This window comes from Mandrillus leucophaeus, unplaced genomic scaffold (genome assembly GCF_000951045.1).
Source record: "Mandrillus leucophaeus isolate KB7577 unplaced genomic scaffold, Mleu.le_1.0 Scaffold754, whole genome shotgun sequence".
NCBI lineage: Eukaryota > Metazoa > Chordata > Mammalia > Primates > Cercopithecidae > Mandrillus > Mandrillus leucophaeus.
The window spans coordinates 433,136-449,258 of NW_012108186.1; the positions used below are offsets into that span (position 1 = coordinate 433,136).

The following is a 16,123-nucleotide window of genomic DNA, read 5'->3' on the forward strand; positions in this document are numbered from 1 at the left end:
AAAACTAGATTAGAGAAAACTAATGAAAATATTCTTCTACTTTCAAAAAAAAAAAAAAAAAAGGAAATTAACTTTCTTTTTAGTTCAAGTTCCCTGAAAATCCCAAAAGGAAACATTTAATTTTCTAGGACATGCTGAAAGACACAGGTAAAAAGGAAACACAGTTAGAGCTGAATTAATCAAGCAAACATCATTGACAATCAACAGAACTTTCCTGGTGATTAAACACAATTTGAGACAGCTGGAGGTGGACCCAATCTAGTAGTAAATTCCAAGGAAACAGAATCTTATGAGTGAAAAATGGTGTTAGAAAAACAGAATCTGTAAACAGACATAAACCTCTCAGAAGTTTCAAGACCACAGGGACAAAATCAGAGTGAAAATCAAAAGGATAAACCTTGCATTTTCAAGTTTAGAGATCTATTATTAACTTGTAGTTTCTTGCCTGGTCTTGTTCTTACATTTCAAGTTACATAATGCTTATATGAAGTACTCATCTTCTCCAATTTTGTAAATATTCCAAGGGTCACATTACTATTAGTCTTCAGGAAGGCAGAAGATTAAATACCATATGATATGGTTGGGCTCTGTGTCCCCACACAAATCTCATCTCGAACTGAAATCCCCATAACCCCGATGTGTCAAGGGAGAAATCTAGTGGGAAGTGATTGGATCATGGGGGCGGTTTCCCCCATGCTGTTCTCATGACAGTGAGTGCATTCTCATGAGATCTGATGGTTTATAAGTGTTTGACAGTTCCTTCTTCACACACTCTCTCTCACCTGCCACCATGTAAGATGTAACTGCTTCCCCTTCTGCCATAATTGCAAGTTTCCTGAGGCCTTCCCAGCCATGTGGAACTGTGAGTCAATTAAACCTCTTTTCTTTATAAATTACCCAGTCTCAAGTATGTCTTTATAGCAGTGCAAAAACAGACTAATACACCATAGTATCCCCAGGGTAGGATTGCTTTAGTTGTTAATTCTAAATTGTTAAATCTAAATATATCTGGACTCTCACTCTATCTATTTAACACTGCATTGGGACAATTTTAAGATTGATTACACCCCTGCTTAGAGTGACCACACATTACAGCATGAGGTAACACTAAGTTTATGCCTGGGTCTTGGCTAAATCATTAATAACTCTTAAAAGTGTCTCATTTCAATGACAAATCATATTACCACCACCTGTAAAGAACTTTAAGTTGACTCTTCTCTCATTCTTCTTGTCTTCGAGAAGACATTCTTCCATGTAATATAATTCTAGAAAAGGAGTTAAACGTTGACCTCACCATAATAGGAACATTTCAATATATACCTTGACTTCTTAGGTTCTATCTCCTGTTCCCATTTCTTCATTACTTTCTATTAGTAGTATAAACTTTAGTTCTTCCTATGGAAATTGTGCACTACTCTTTTCTGCAAGATTCTTCCTCTATCCTTAGCTGGCTTGGAAGTCTATACCTAATTTAAAATAGTAAATGTACGAGAAAATGCTTCAAAGCCACTAATTAACTTCCAAATCAATTATTGCAATAAAGTCAATTTGTAAATTATGTACTACTTCTATACTGATAATTTAGTTCAAAATTTAAGCTCAATAAATGATATTGAATGATCATGTGAATGAATGAATGAACAATTCAGAAAGAAATATATATACAGGCCGCTTAGTGTGAAGTAATAGAAAAATTATGATACAAAGAGAAATAGAATGGTAACAGGATAGAGGAGAAGCAGCCTAAAATCAAAAGTATAATTAAATTTGAAAGAGTCTTTGCCATACACTGATTGTCCACAATGACCAGCATAATATAAGGCAACAAAAGTTATAAACTGAGTTTATTGGGACCTTTTTTCCCCTTTTTACTAAACACCATCAAAATATAACTCAGACTTTATCATAAAAGTAACTTGTTAACATAGATTAAGGCTTTGAAAATATGCATTTACCTGACCAAAATGCAACTATTTCTTCAAGCAAAATATGTATACACTTGGTTTCAACCTGTATGTTCAGATTTGGCTAGTACTGTTCCTATTTTGTAAAAAGAGGTAGCCAAGATTTCAAACTTAGAAAGATGTACCTCTGCTTTTACTTTTTCCCACAATTACCATGTTTCTAAGCATTGTGCTATATTCTGTGGCATATGTAACTTCATTTGATTATCATACCTACTGGATGGGGTACATTTCACAAATGAGAAAACTGAGTTTAGAGAGGTAAGAGAACTTTCCCACACAGATAGTAAGAGTCACGGTCAGTGTTGGAACCTGTGGCTGCCTGACACCAAGTCACAAAATCTTTGCCATTTGTACTTTCTTAATTTACTTGTAACCGTTTCTTCACAATCGATTCATTTGTGGTGCTGCTTTCAAAAACTCTTCAGCACCTGCACTGCAGAGCACAAACCAACCCCTTTAACCAGTGATTCTCAAAGGTAACTTTAGAACAAACTGAGGCGCTCTTAATAACACCCATGCCAGCAATTCTGATTTAATTGATCAGGGTGGTGCGTGGGCATGGTATCGTTTAAAAATCTCCTGCCAGAAGTGGTGCCTCATGCCTGTATTCCCAGCTACTCAGGAGACTGGGGTGAGAGGATCATTTGAGCCCGGGAGTTCAAGGAAGCAGTGAGCTGTGATTGTGCCATGGCACTCCCACCTGGGCACTATAGCAAGACCCTGTTTCTAAAATAAACAAACAAACAAATAAAAGTTTCCCAACTGATTCGAACATGTGGCCAGAGCTGGGAAGACTACCGGAATTGTGCGCACCAGGCCCTCTGCAACCAACTTGCCTGCTTTGCCAACTCTTGTTTCTTGACAGTCCCTCACAGCCACCACACCCTCTAGGCATGACACAAACAGACTACCATTTGGCACTAATCTGTACATAAAGAAAGAATGCCTAGCAAAGGAAAGAAACTTTTTTGGATTAAGATCTCTCTCTTTTTTGCACAAATGTTCAGCCTTTATAGTTTGAGGTTATAGTCTCTGAACCTATTAAAACTGTCTCACAGTAGGGGTTTAATGAAGCATCTTTCCCTGCTCTGTTTCTGCTGTCATTTTTCATGAGGCAAAGGACGGAAATTCAAAGAATTTTAGCATTAGGTCAACTGATTGTGTCCCGTTAGCTCAGCCAATTTAGAGGATGGTGCTGAGACTAATATCACGGCTTTTCTGTTGTCCAGTTGGCTCTTTATGGATTCACAAACACTAACCACACCCTTAGTCCTCTGTAGGAAATACATAAATGCCAGCAATTATGCAGCTGATCATAACAGGAAAAGGGTATGTATGACTTGGTGAAAATCCAATAACATCATCTTGAAATGCAAAGAAGAACATATTTCAAAGAGCAGCAGTCCAGCCAATTTAGACCGATTAGAAGACAGAAGGAAAATATCTAGTTAATCAATAGTCAGCTGATCATAATATTAATCAAACCTTTCATGCTTCAGTTCTGCAAGTTGATGTTGAATATAAGATAAAATCACTCCCATTTGGGCTCAGCTGGGATTTTGAGCTTATTAAACAAAAGGAATAAGTTAAATTAACATTCTAACTCAGCATAAACCCCTAGAAGCAAGAGAATTCATCATAAAATGTCCATCATCTCATCATGACTCTGTATTACAACCCCAAAGGTAAGATCACCCCGTGTTATGAGTTTCTCAAACAGATAACTAAATGTATGAGATTAAAAAACAACAGGGTGAGTTCAGTGCAGCATTGAATCCCATCACATTTGCAGATTTAAGGTATGCTTTATTATTATTTTAATGTGGTTTTGGCCATTCTTCCTTTATTTTTTAATATGGTGGTGTGACTTGCATTGAGCTACCTTGAAAAGTTTTATTTCCAACACAAAGCTGAAATTCCCCAAGACCCTTAATGTTTTACACAGACACTCAAAAGTAAGAAAAGTAGAAGTTTTGAGGGAAGGACACTCAGATGACTATGTACAATCATGAATTCTTGCAGAGTTGTTTCCAGTAAGTATGGAAGGTAAACATGCATTATCAATTAGGCTAAGCCTGGATACCAGAAATAATCATAGAGGATCAATGCAACTCCTGCTCAGGACTTGATCGAACACCAGCTTTTTGTCTTGACCTTCTAGGCAACATACACTTAGGAGGACAAGGGCAACAGGCTGGATCATCATCCAGTTACCCAGCGGGATGAATTCTCCCCTATAGCTTTTCCCATCCATTAACTGAGACTAGAAACCATAAAGTCATCATCTAGCAATTTTTACAAGCTTTTTCCGTGATAACTTTTGATCACATCATATTCCTTTCATTTCCCCTCCGCTTCTTTCATCTGTTACCTTCTTTTAAATATGAATATATTTGTTATTCTTAAAGTAAGCCATGTGTATGTTAAAAAATTTAAAAGTACAAGAGTATAATAGTTAAATATAAGTCTACTTCAAACAGCACAGAGTATACAGTTTAAAGTAATTCTACCTTTAACCCAGTCCCCAGTCTCCCATGAAATAAATTCATTCTTTTCTTCTTTTTCCTGATCCCCTCCTCCTTCCCCCATACATATGTATATACATATATACACACATGCAAATATACACACCTATCTTTTACACAAACAATATGTACTTTGTTCTGCATATTGCTAATTTTTCTTATATTTTGCACATTATTCCATACCAGTTCTTACAGACATATCTTATTATTTTAAATTACTGCATAATATCACATGGCATGGATGAACCATAATTATCATCTATTGCTGAGTATTTTTCCTATATTTTTCTACTACAAATAACATTGCAATAAAATCTTTATGTATATGTATATACAGACATGCAAGGAAATTTAATATTTTATATGTCTTTGTATACATATGCAAGTACATCTGTTAACTAAATCTGGTAGTGAAATTGCTGGGTCAAAAGAGATATACCTTTTAAGTTTTAATAGTTATTACCACATTGCCCTGCAATATTAAATAAACCAATTCATATTCCATACAACAATGTATGAGAGTGCCCCATGCCCACACACCAGGTAGCTCATTGTGCTACCATATGGTTTGATCTTATCCATCTGATAGGTAAGAAAAATAGCATATTTGTTTTGTTTTACTTGAAGAATGAATATTTTTATGAACAGCAATATCAAATAAAGCATTGAGTTCTGCACAAGTATTCACAGATCCTATATTCAAGTGTTCTATCCTTTAGTCAACATTTTAAGTCTATCACTTATTATCATATGCCAGGTATTATATTGAGAGTCACATATTTAAAAGAACCAAGACATAGACCCTGTCCTCAAAGTACTCATAGATTAATAGGTGAGAAAGATATTGTAAAATAAATAATACACAGTATAAGTACAATAATAGAATATGTATATGTCTGAGTGTAAAAGTGGCTATGGATTTAAAAAACCTGTTCCTTAAATATACCTTATTTTATTATTTTTATGTAAATATATTTAAATGTGAAAAAGAAAAATAAATACCTTCGTCAGCAAGAACCATGATTGTGACAATTACAGCTAATAATTATAGGTTCTGATTAGGTGAAGGACTATTTTACTTACTCATCTATATTTATTAAAATAAGAGTAGGCAGAATAATTTATAAAACTCTCCATCTTATTTGATACTTGTTTGGGGAGCTTACAACTTTGTCTAAAAAATAAATAATAGGATATTTTTTTCTCTATCAATTTTGCAGATATTTTTTAGCTCTTATTTTGAACGACAAATCAAAGCACAAACTTTATCCCCTGTCCTTGGTCCTCCCTCAACTCATTGGACTATTAAACTTTTACTCTATGGTGATTCTTATTAACTATTGGATTTGCTATGCCATGCTAAAGAAGTTTGCCCTTTAGCATGAGATGTGTCAAGGATAGTTAATTATTTTACACAGAAAGCCCTTTCAGTACTCAGATATGATAAACTGTGATAATAACATTAACATCATTGACTGGTAAGTCTACTTCTTGAGTTTTTAATCATCATTCCAGACTTCTTTAAATGCTGTCTTCCAATCAATAGAAACACTTTAAAAGTTTAGACTAAGGCCAGGCGCGGTGGCTCACGCCTGTAATCCCAGCACTTTGGGAGGCCCAGGCAGGTGGATTACCTGACCTCAGGAGTTTGAGACCAGCCTGGGCAACATGGTGAAACCCCATCTCTACTAAAATACAAAAAATTAGCTGGGCATGGCAGTGGGCACCTGTAGTCCCAGCTACTCAGGAGGCTGAGGCAGGAGAATCACTTGAACCCGAGAAGTGGAAGTTGCAGTGAGCAGAGATCACGCCACTGCACTCCAGCCTGGCCACAGAGCGAGACTATGTCTCCAAAAAAACAAAACAAAACTTTATACTGCAGTAAAAGCAACTCACTAATGCTATTCTCTTTTCACATCTTGCCTTCATTTCCGCACCTCATCACATTGTTTATAGTCTCTACTGTTAAGTTGTCATTCAAATGCAAACATTCAAGCTGGGTTGCACATGGAACTGGGTTGAAGTTGGTGTGACATATGAAAGCTGTTGAGTGGGGGTGTGGGGTTCGAGAGGTCTAGGTTTAACTTCTAGTTCTCCTGTCTTCAGCAAGTCACTTACCTTTTTGATGATGCTTGTTTATTATCAGTATAATGAGAAAATGTTATTTTTCTCTATTTCTCAGGGTTATAGTAAGGATCAAATGAAATAATAGTTGGAAATGTATAAAGAGTTAAAAGCAAAAAAGTTCCTCAATTCCCTTTCAGAAACTCCCTTTTTTTTCCTGCCCAGGCCCATTCTTTATGTGGCCCCCACCTACTCAAAGCCTCACATGTTGTGCCATTTAACTTGTGTCTCCTGTAATCCAGCTCCATATCTCCCATCAATATCTACCTGTTTTAGGTTTTATCTTTCAGACCCTAAGTTTTATTAAGACAGCTATAATCGAAAAAAGAATCTGAAAATAACAACAGCAGAATTTATTGAGTACTTTACCACACACCAAATCATAAATTCAATTGCAACCCCACAACTTTTACTAGGATAATTTCTGATTACATCATATTCCCCCCATGTTCTCTCCACTTACTATGCAAAAACCTTTATATATATTATTCTCACTTAATCTTTGCAACAAATAAAATTGAGCCTATTATTATTCTTGTTTTACAGATAAGGAAATTGAGACTTGGAAAGTGAAGTAATTTGTCCATAATCACACAGCTAACTTGTGGTGGGGCTGCACTTAGAATGCCTCAGAAACTGTTCCATAACCCCTCTGCTCCACTGCTTCTCCTGAATGCAGAACTAATGTAATGAACAAATGGTCACTCATGCATTGTCTTTGAAATTTAATATGCTCATATAATCATAGAGTCTGAAGTTAGAAGATCATCCACTTTAACGATCTATCCAACCCTTAAACCTCCTTTATCATATGCCTAAGTCACAATCTGCCTTTTGCTTCAGTAACGCCAGTGAGGGATCTGTACCATATCCAAAAAACGAAATCCTTTCATCTTCAGACTGCTCTATTGGGAAGTTCTTTATATAAAGCAAAAATCTTTCTTCCTGAAAACTCGGTCTACTAACATTAATTTTATCCAAAAGCTTTATTGAAAAACTATAATTCAAATGTTACACAAAATAAGTCCCCTAATAATCTCTTCCCCTTGATAAGGTACTCAGTGCAACTTGACCAGGCTGGTCACCTTCAAATGAAAACATCTAAAGCCCTCCTCTGCATTTCACCCAAACTCCAGGCATGCTCTGCCCAGTTGAGCAAAGAGCAGGACTCTAACCTTCATTGTTATAGAGACTCTGTTTCCACAATTCCCATCTAAGAGCTCATTAAGATTGTGTGAAGCAATCATATCATGCTTTTGACTCATATTATGAGTTTACATTTTATCCATATTCCTACATCATTTTTCACTACTTCCTCCACTTACTGTTAGTTGAAACTGATCATGTTGGAGTTGGGCCACTTTTCTAGAACAGTCGTTTTAACTGAGGCTGCACATTAGAATCACAATGGGAGCTTTAAAAATATTGATTCCTAGATAGCAGCCACAGACATTCTAATTTATTTAGTGTGGGAGGGGGCTCAGGATTTACATCAATTGTGTCTTCCTATATATGTATTATCCCAGTTTGATAACATCTACAGATTTAATGGCTAAGCTAAGTCATCAATGTTCTCACCAAGTCACTGCAGAGTCCTGGAGCCTTCCCTTCAGTTAATATTGGCCAGGTAGATTTTAGGTATAGATATTCAACCAGTTACAAATCCACGAAATTACACTGTCATTCAGTCCAGAGTTTTCTATTTTGTTCACAAAATAATATCAACGAATACTTTGGTGGTTTTTTGTTTGTTTGTTTTTGAGACGGAGTTGTCTCTGTTGCCCAGGCTGGAGTACAGTGGTGCAATCTCGGCTCACTGCAAGCTCCGTCTCCCAGGTTCACGCCATTCTCCTGCCTCAGCCTCCCTAGTAGCTGGGACTACAGGCGTACGCCAACACGCCTGGCTAATTTTTTGTATTTTTAGTAGAGACGAGGTTTCACTATGTTAGCCAGGATGGTCTCAATCTCCTGACCTCGTGATCCGCCTGCCTCGGCCTCCCAAAGTGCTGGGATTACAGGCGTTAGCCACCTAGCCCAGTCACAAGACTTCGTTAAATGTCTCACAGAGAACTAGTCTAGAGCACTAGTTAAAAGCATGGATTCCACCCCCACTGCAAATTCAAATCTCAGCTGAGCTAGCTAGATGACTTTGGGAACTACCTTAATCTCTCTGTACTTCAGTTTCCCTAATGCTTACCTATAGGATTGTTGTAAAGATTAAATGAGTTTATACGTATAAAACGTCTTGCATGTTGTTAGCTTGAAAGTCAACTCTCATTCCTATTATGAAGTCTCATTATACACCATTTATTGCATCCACTCCATTTTAAAAGGTCAATGATAATATTTGCGCTGGAGAGCTGATCTGATGTGATATACAGGCTGAGTGGTGAGAGACAGTGAGTTACCTCGGGGTTTATCAATCATAGAACAGGCTCCTCTAGAGGGATATAAAGCACCACCAAGTTTTTTGAGTCTTAAGCTGTTGCTTATAGTATTCTGATGAAGAGTTTTGTTGGTTGAACTATTTGGGTTTAGAACTAAGCATAGTGGGGTATCTAATCCCAGTTTGAGTCTTAGCTATCGTGTTTTCAGGGTGTTAAAGTCACTTTTGTAGTTTATTTTACTTCAGTTGAAGCTTTTTACAGCTTAGATGGAGTTTAGCTTTATTGTAGGTTTACCTTAAACATGCTTTTCACCAGATTTTATTAGTTTGTGTTAATCGTATGACCATGGTGGCTGGCAGAAAACTGACCAACCCTGGAGTATCAGTATAGCTTAGTCAAACTTTCGTTTATTGCTGGTTAAATGAGTTGTAGCTGAAGCAAGTGATAACCATCAGAGATCATTTCCAAGCCATACCCATTTTCTCCTTATCCCAATTAAAGCATGACTCACAGCCCATTACAGGATTTCTAACTACTGCTGGAGTGGTATTCATTGCTTACTCACCTTACTAAATCACACAAAAGTGGCTATGTACTTAAATTACACAAAATCCAAAAGCTCCTAGACTGAGTTAACTAGTTTATTATAACTATACTATTACCCATTGTGTAATAATAAAAACACAGAAAGTATGGAAAAATGTCAGAAAAAAAGAAGTCCTTGCAGATTCATTTCTAAATCTGCTTACTCCTGGATATTTTGAAATTTCTTCAAAATGTGGCCTGCCCTTTCCCAGCACCCCCCAAGAATTCTGAGTAAAGACATTTCCCTTTAACTTGCTGGAAGGAAGGGAAAGTTCTAGATATAAAGTCATTTCTTCCATTATCTGCTTTAAAAACACCACTAACAGAAAATGAATCAGAGAAATAGAAAACTAGCAATACCATAGATCCCCAAGTGAAATTCACACACCAAATTTGAAATGTGAGCAAAAAGATGATTTGCTAAATGTCTCAGTGGCATTGCAGAGTTCCTGGAAGAAGTCAGGGACAGAGGGCTCCTCATCTCTGACAGGCTAGGTATTCCCTGGGGAAGGCATCTTTTTATCATACAATTGTCATTTGCCAAGAAAAGATAGCTATTGACCAGTATCACGTTTTAAGAAATTAAAAGAAATAAAGTCCTTCAAATTAAGAACTTTAACTTACCCTTCAGCACCTTTTCCAAAAATTTGAGGACAAATATCGGAAGATCTTTAGGGATTGAAATTTAGATTATGGATTCACATTGATATTTTGCCATAACAAACATGTCACACAACCAGATAGGACTGAAGTAAGTAGGAGGACATTGATGCCAACATGGGGACTGGAGTAGAGTATTTAAGGTAAAAACGAATCAGAATCTTTTCCTAAAGAGCATAGTTTAAATACAAGAAAAGGCAACCAATATCAGTTTAAACTAGTAGAAGAAGTAACGCATAACACAATAATGTTTATGACTTGGCAAAAGTGGGAAACAGATTGATAAGTGGAGGTGAAAAATATCTTGGGAGATTTAAAATGATCAGATTGAAATAAGGGTATAGTGTTAACAGACAAGAAAAAAAGGGAAGAAAATAGGAATTTGTCTGCTAGGGCAATAGACACTGAAAAACGAACTAGCTCATTTGGTGGGAGTAACGTTTAATTCAAAGAAGATATGGTTTAGTAAGAAGTACTTTCTTGGGATGGTAGACTTAATTCATTTCCAAAACTTGGGTTAATGACACTCACATTCAATTGATCAACTCAGGCTCAAAACAGGTTCCTGGTCTGAATGTTGCATAACTGACAGAGAACTGAGGTGGCATTTTAGACTGGAAACAAAAAGGTTAGGTTTAAGAAATTATTCCAAACATGTTGTCTATATTATTTATTAATCAACTGTAGGTTCTCCTAATAGCACATTCTGTTATGGTACATGCGGTTCACTTCTATGATTTTTTTTCTCATTTTGAGAATCAAATTATACACTGATGTCTACTTTTGACTGTTAAGGATATTAACAAAAAGGAGGAGGGGAATATTAGGAAGTGAGAAAAGAGAAGAAAGGTAATCCAGAAGCTGAGTGGGCAAAGGGGATTTTGCAATATAGCCTGAAGTGACATGAAGACTCTCAGAAAAGGACCCCTTTATTCCACAGGGAGGTTGTCCCATATCTAAGAGTAACATTCAGATCCAGGAATGGAACATTCTGCTCTGTTTCAGTGTGGTTAAAATTGGGATAGCTTGGGTCTGGGAACGGAGTTTTGGTAAACAGCATGTGTACAATTAATATTACATTAATATGTTATAAAGTTGTTACAAGAATTCAATAAAAACCTACCTATAAATATTTTGACATCATAGGAGGCACACAGTAGGTACATAATAAATATTGTATCTATTCTATTTTATTCAGCTATGGTAAATTCAATAATTAAAGGATCCCATAGATTTTCTTCTAGGTCAAGTTTGCAAGTTACTCTGCCTCTCTGAGAAATCTAGCAGGTGGCAGTCAGAGCTAAGTCCTAAAATCAAAAGGGTAACAAATATTTAAATAAAGGCCAGATGAACGGGTAGGAGAGAAGGCATTGAGAGAGGCACCTGTCATTACGCATCTTAACTACAACAAAACAAAATGAATTTATAAGTATCTCAAACCTGCTAAGGAAGGAAAATTCCAAAAATATTCTAGTTGACAAGGGATGACAATTAGAAATTAATTGTATAATACTTATTATTTATTCAAAATGTTACTGACACTTATTTAATGTGCTGCCTTTATTATACTAGTAATTGTAGGAGGCGTTCATTTATTATTTGTCATTTAGATTCCATCAGTCCTTTATTTCTTGACACCATTTTAAGTTTCTCAGATAGCAACTTTCTTTCCCTAGGAGTTTTCAGACATCCACCCTAACAGTTAAAACTGATCACTTTTACAGGCATGTAGAGCCTCCATTTTGGCATTGGTAAAACCAATTTTCTAGGCCATTACTGGAGACTCACTTTCTTATTTAGAAAGTAGGTAGAGTTTCCAGATGAAATACAGGACACTTAGTCCAAGTTGAATTTTGGCTAAACAACTAACAATTTTCAATATTAAGTATGTCTCAAATATTGCATTGGATATATACTAAAAATATTATTTATTGTTTTAGCTAAAATTCAAATTTAACTCAGAGTTCTATATTTTTATGTGCTAAATCTGGAAACCCTAAAACTTGATGTTCCTAATTTATTAATAGGAAGTAGGAAAAAAAGTAAGTGAAAAGACTGAAAGTAAATAAAGCTTTAAGGTAAGAAGCCACTTTCTCAACTAAAGTATACTCATCTTAGCAATATACCTCAAAAGAAACTACAAACTCTATAAATTGCCCAAATTATTGTTGGATGTATACAATCAGGAAAGCCAAATTGGAAGAGTACTTTCAATTTGCAATCATGTTTCTCAGCTAAAACAGGTTTATATCTGCTATTTTTTGTAACTAATCATTTTTAAAATCTGCTGAAGAACAACTGAAGATGCTATACCTTAACACAAAAGTGAAAAGATGCAGGCAAATCACTGAGATTTATATCCTCAGGATTTCCTAAATCCTACTACTTCTGAAGGAGAAATTGCTACTAAGACTTCAGGCAGATATGCCGAATTCATCCCTTATTTCCTCTGAGTGAATGTCCTATGCTCTAGGTAATATGACAAATGTCACCATTCTAAGAGAATTCTAACATTCTAAAACTTTTCTTAAAAGGTTTTCACTTACTAAACATGTTACATCATCAGGAATTTCAAAGAGAAAACGTCAATGCCCTCTAACTTTCTAATTCTCAACCCACGAATCCAATTTGTTTCATGGGCTTTGGGGAATTAGTAAATACAAGATATTTATTTGTAAGTCAAAATCTAAAATTGAGTCCCCCTGACAATCCGATGATGATTTGTGACATAACAGTCCCAAAAGAACAGAAGAAAAAAAAGTTTCACATTTTGCTTCATCTAAAAACACAAAATTGTTTTCTAATTACAATGGCACATATTACACCCTGTATTTCAATAATATTTTATCTTGACTCTTCACATGTGTAATCACTTAACCTAGGAAAAGATCTAATAATTAACAAGAAAAAATCATGAAATTCAAGATTCATGAAGTGTTTTCAGTTCCACTGTCAAGACCACATGAGGGAAAAAGTATATTAGCACCATCCCAATATGTACTCTATTCCACCTGCATATTCATTACCACAGTGCAAAGAATCAGCACAAAAATAAATACTCCACTAAACGTCCTGGTAATTTTGATCACCTCTATTTCAAAATGCATTATGACCAGCACGACTTTCAACCAGGGTTATCTTCTGATAGAAAGAGAAGGCTAGGGAAAGCATTCTTAGCACATTGACAAATGCATTTCATTTTTATTCTGTGGAAACACACAAAAACTGTATTTAATATTAGTATCATTTTAGCATTTGACAGCTTTTGCTTTTCTAAATGAGACCACTGCATGAAAGAAGGCACTTCTTTGGGTCAAATTTCTAATGTATCTACAGGCTGTTTTAATTTTATTATTTAACTCACCCTACTCATAGCATACACATGTACAACTAAGTATGAATAGCTTATATCAATTATAAGATGTATTAAAGCCTTTCCCTCTCTCCAACAGTGCTCTAGGATGCATTATCAGACAAGTAGATAAGTGTAGTGATGAATTGCACAATATGGCTAACATTAATAGAGTGGTTTTCTACAAATGTATTGCAAAAAATAAATACTTTGCATTTCAGAATACAACTATTTCAATGTCACATGTTAGCAAAGGACAAAGTGGCAGATATTAGCAACTTTAATAGGTCCTGGATTAAACAATATAAAGGAACTTGAGAGAAATGACAATGCATCTAGAGAGTAGATGAGGCTGAAGGTAAGAGTCTATTCTTGAGGGTCTAATTAGGTTCTTCCCATCTCTCCACTTTTCTTTTTTTTTAATCTTCATAGAGACGCCTTAGCAGAAGCTATCAGTTTTGACAGTACACCAAAATCCTGGCAGTGAACCATAAATTGACCATTACCATAAAAAGAGCTGCTAAATGAGAAACCATGTGCTCAGTATAAAACTAATTTCATGCTTTCCAAAGCACACCGTGGCTTCTAGCAAGATAGTGGCCCTGGGACTTGCCGAGACAGATTGGCGAACACAAATGGTTTGCTCCTGATGCGTCTGCTTAGCCAAGCTTTACGTGTACTGGCAGTAAAAGAGGTTCTCGAGTCTTCTATCAAACAAATACACACTTAGCTATAACTTCAAAGCTGAAAGCTGTGAAACAGCTGCCTCAAATAAATATAGCAGGAAAAACATACACATATACACACACACACCCCATGTGCCATGCTAGCTGCTTCCAATCAAAGAAAAATAGATTCCCCTGCCAACCTAATGTACTAAACAGACACTTAATAAGCATAACGCTATGTAATACATTATAACCCTCACACTCCATTCATGCTTAGAAACATAGGAATTAGAGTTTAGCCAAGCCAAAGCAATAGCACTTCATCTACTTGGAGGCTAACTTTGTGCCTGCCCTTATCTAGTTGGCTTTCAAATACCATATACTTACAAGCCTACATCAAACCTTTCCAAGCATGATGACCTAGTAATTTAACCTCTCCAGGTAAGTGCAGGTACTTTATGTATATTTAAATGATAAAATCTGCTGCCTTTAAAACATCTCAGCTAATGAAAACACACTTCATGAAGAAATACTGCTAATTTCCTCCCGTTCTCATTCGGCACACTGTCACTAGAAATTAATTACTGTTGGTTTTCCAGTGCATGACTGGTCATAACTTTTAATTATTAATAATGTCGAGCTTAACAAGGTGTCAACTCCAGTATGTAATCCACATCACTTACTTTCTTATCTCGAAGCATGACTTGTCTCCTCCTATCTGTTTTTCATGTCAAAGATTCTACAAAGTACACTTAGTTTATAGCCTTTTAAATACATCTGAAACACATAATAACACTTCTAATTACCTTCTTTCAGTAATGGTAGCAATTGCATAATATCACTGACTTGTTCAGAATGTTTAAAATGCAAAGGAAGTCACCTACTGGTAAGATGTCCTCGGCAAACAGCTAGCACAGAAAGAAAGGGCTGCTTATCACACCCATTCAAGGAGTTACTTCGCAACAAAATTAAAGAATCATATATTTTGCTCTTCGGTTTTCCTCCTTCAGGTGTGTCAGTACGATGTGGTAAACACAATTGATGACTCCACAGGATTCAGCACAACGTACGAAAGAATCTGTTACTGACATCCCAGACCCCAGCATCCAAGTTTTAGAATAAAAATGCTCACCTCTGCTAGGAAGTCCACTCCACATCCTGGCAGGGCTCTCACCAGCTTCGAGAGCAACCAAGTTAGATAAACAAAACTTCCAGTATGTGACCAGCGTAATGCACAGCGCTACCGAGACTTGGCTCCAGCCCTGATTATCTGTGTGACAGCACCACGTTATATCAGTGCCGCTCCAAGCCTTCCCAGTTGCTGGCTTTTTGCACTGCTCATTGAAAATCCTTTACACGCTGGCAACATTTTAGGGAAGGACAAGCACACTCTGAGTCATTTGTAAAGAAAGCAGAGCAATTTCAATTCTATATCTCCATGCATGCTGAAACCAGAAGCACTGTCAACGTACAAGTCTGAGGTGGATTTATGCTGAGAAACAGGCAACCTAAACCTTCATTATCAATGCATGAAATCAGCCACTGTGATCAAATTCAAGCAAACCACAAAAAGGATATGATTATGAAAGTCTCCACAGATTTAGCACCAAACCTCATGGAATGAAGAATCATCTACTGAAATTGTGTAAATGTTAAAAATAGCTCTGGCTTTTCAACAATGAGCAGGATACAGGGAAGAAATCAGTAGTCTATATTATAAGGACTTATAAAGGCTGCATAAATCAAAATAGCTGTAGGTTCCGGGGACTTTGCTCTAGACAAATGAAATCACGGGAGACTATTACAATTATAACAAAAATAATTCCATATATTTGACACAGATATCCATTAAAGG

General features: G+C 36.2%; 1 protein-coding gene across 2 annotated transcripts in view; it reads right to left on the reverse strand.

Annotated features, from left to right (window-relative positions):
• Nucleotides 1–16,123, reverse strand: part of ZNF385B (zinc finger protein 385B) — a 572,754-nt gene that overhangs the window by 293,663 nt on the left and 262,968 nt on the right. The window contains exon 1 of one of the 2 annotated variants that reach the window (XM_011966300.1): nt 15,401–15,730. The exons of the other annotated variant lie outside the window; for it this stretch is intronic. Coding sequence (XP_011821690.1) covers nt 15,401–15,425 — 25 coding nt within the window. The 5' untranslated portion in view covers nt 15,426–15,730. Of the gene's footprint in view, nt 1–15,400; nt 15,731–16,123 lie in introns of those variants that run through there. 2 annotated transcript variants of the gene reach the window in all.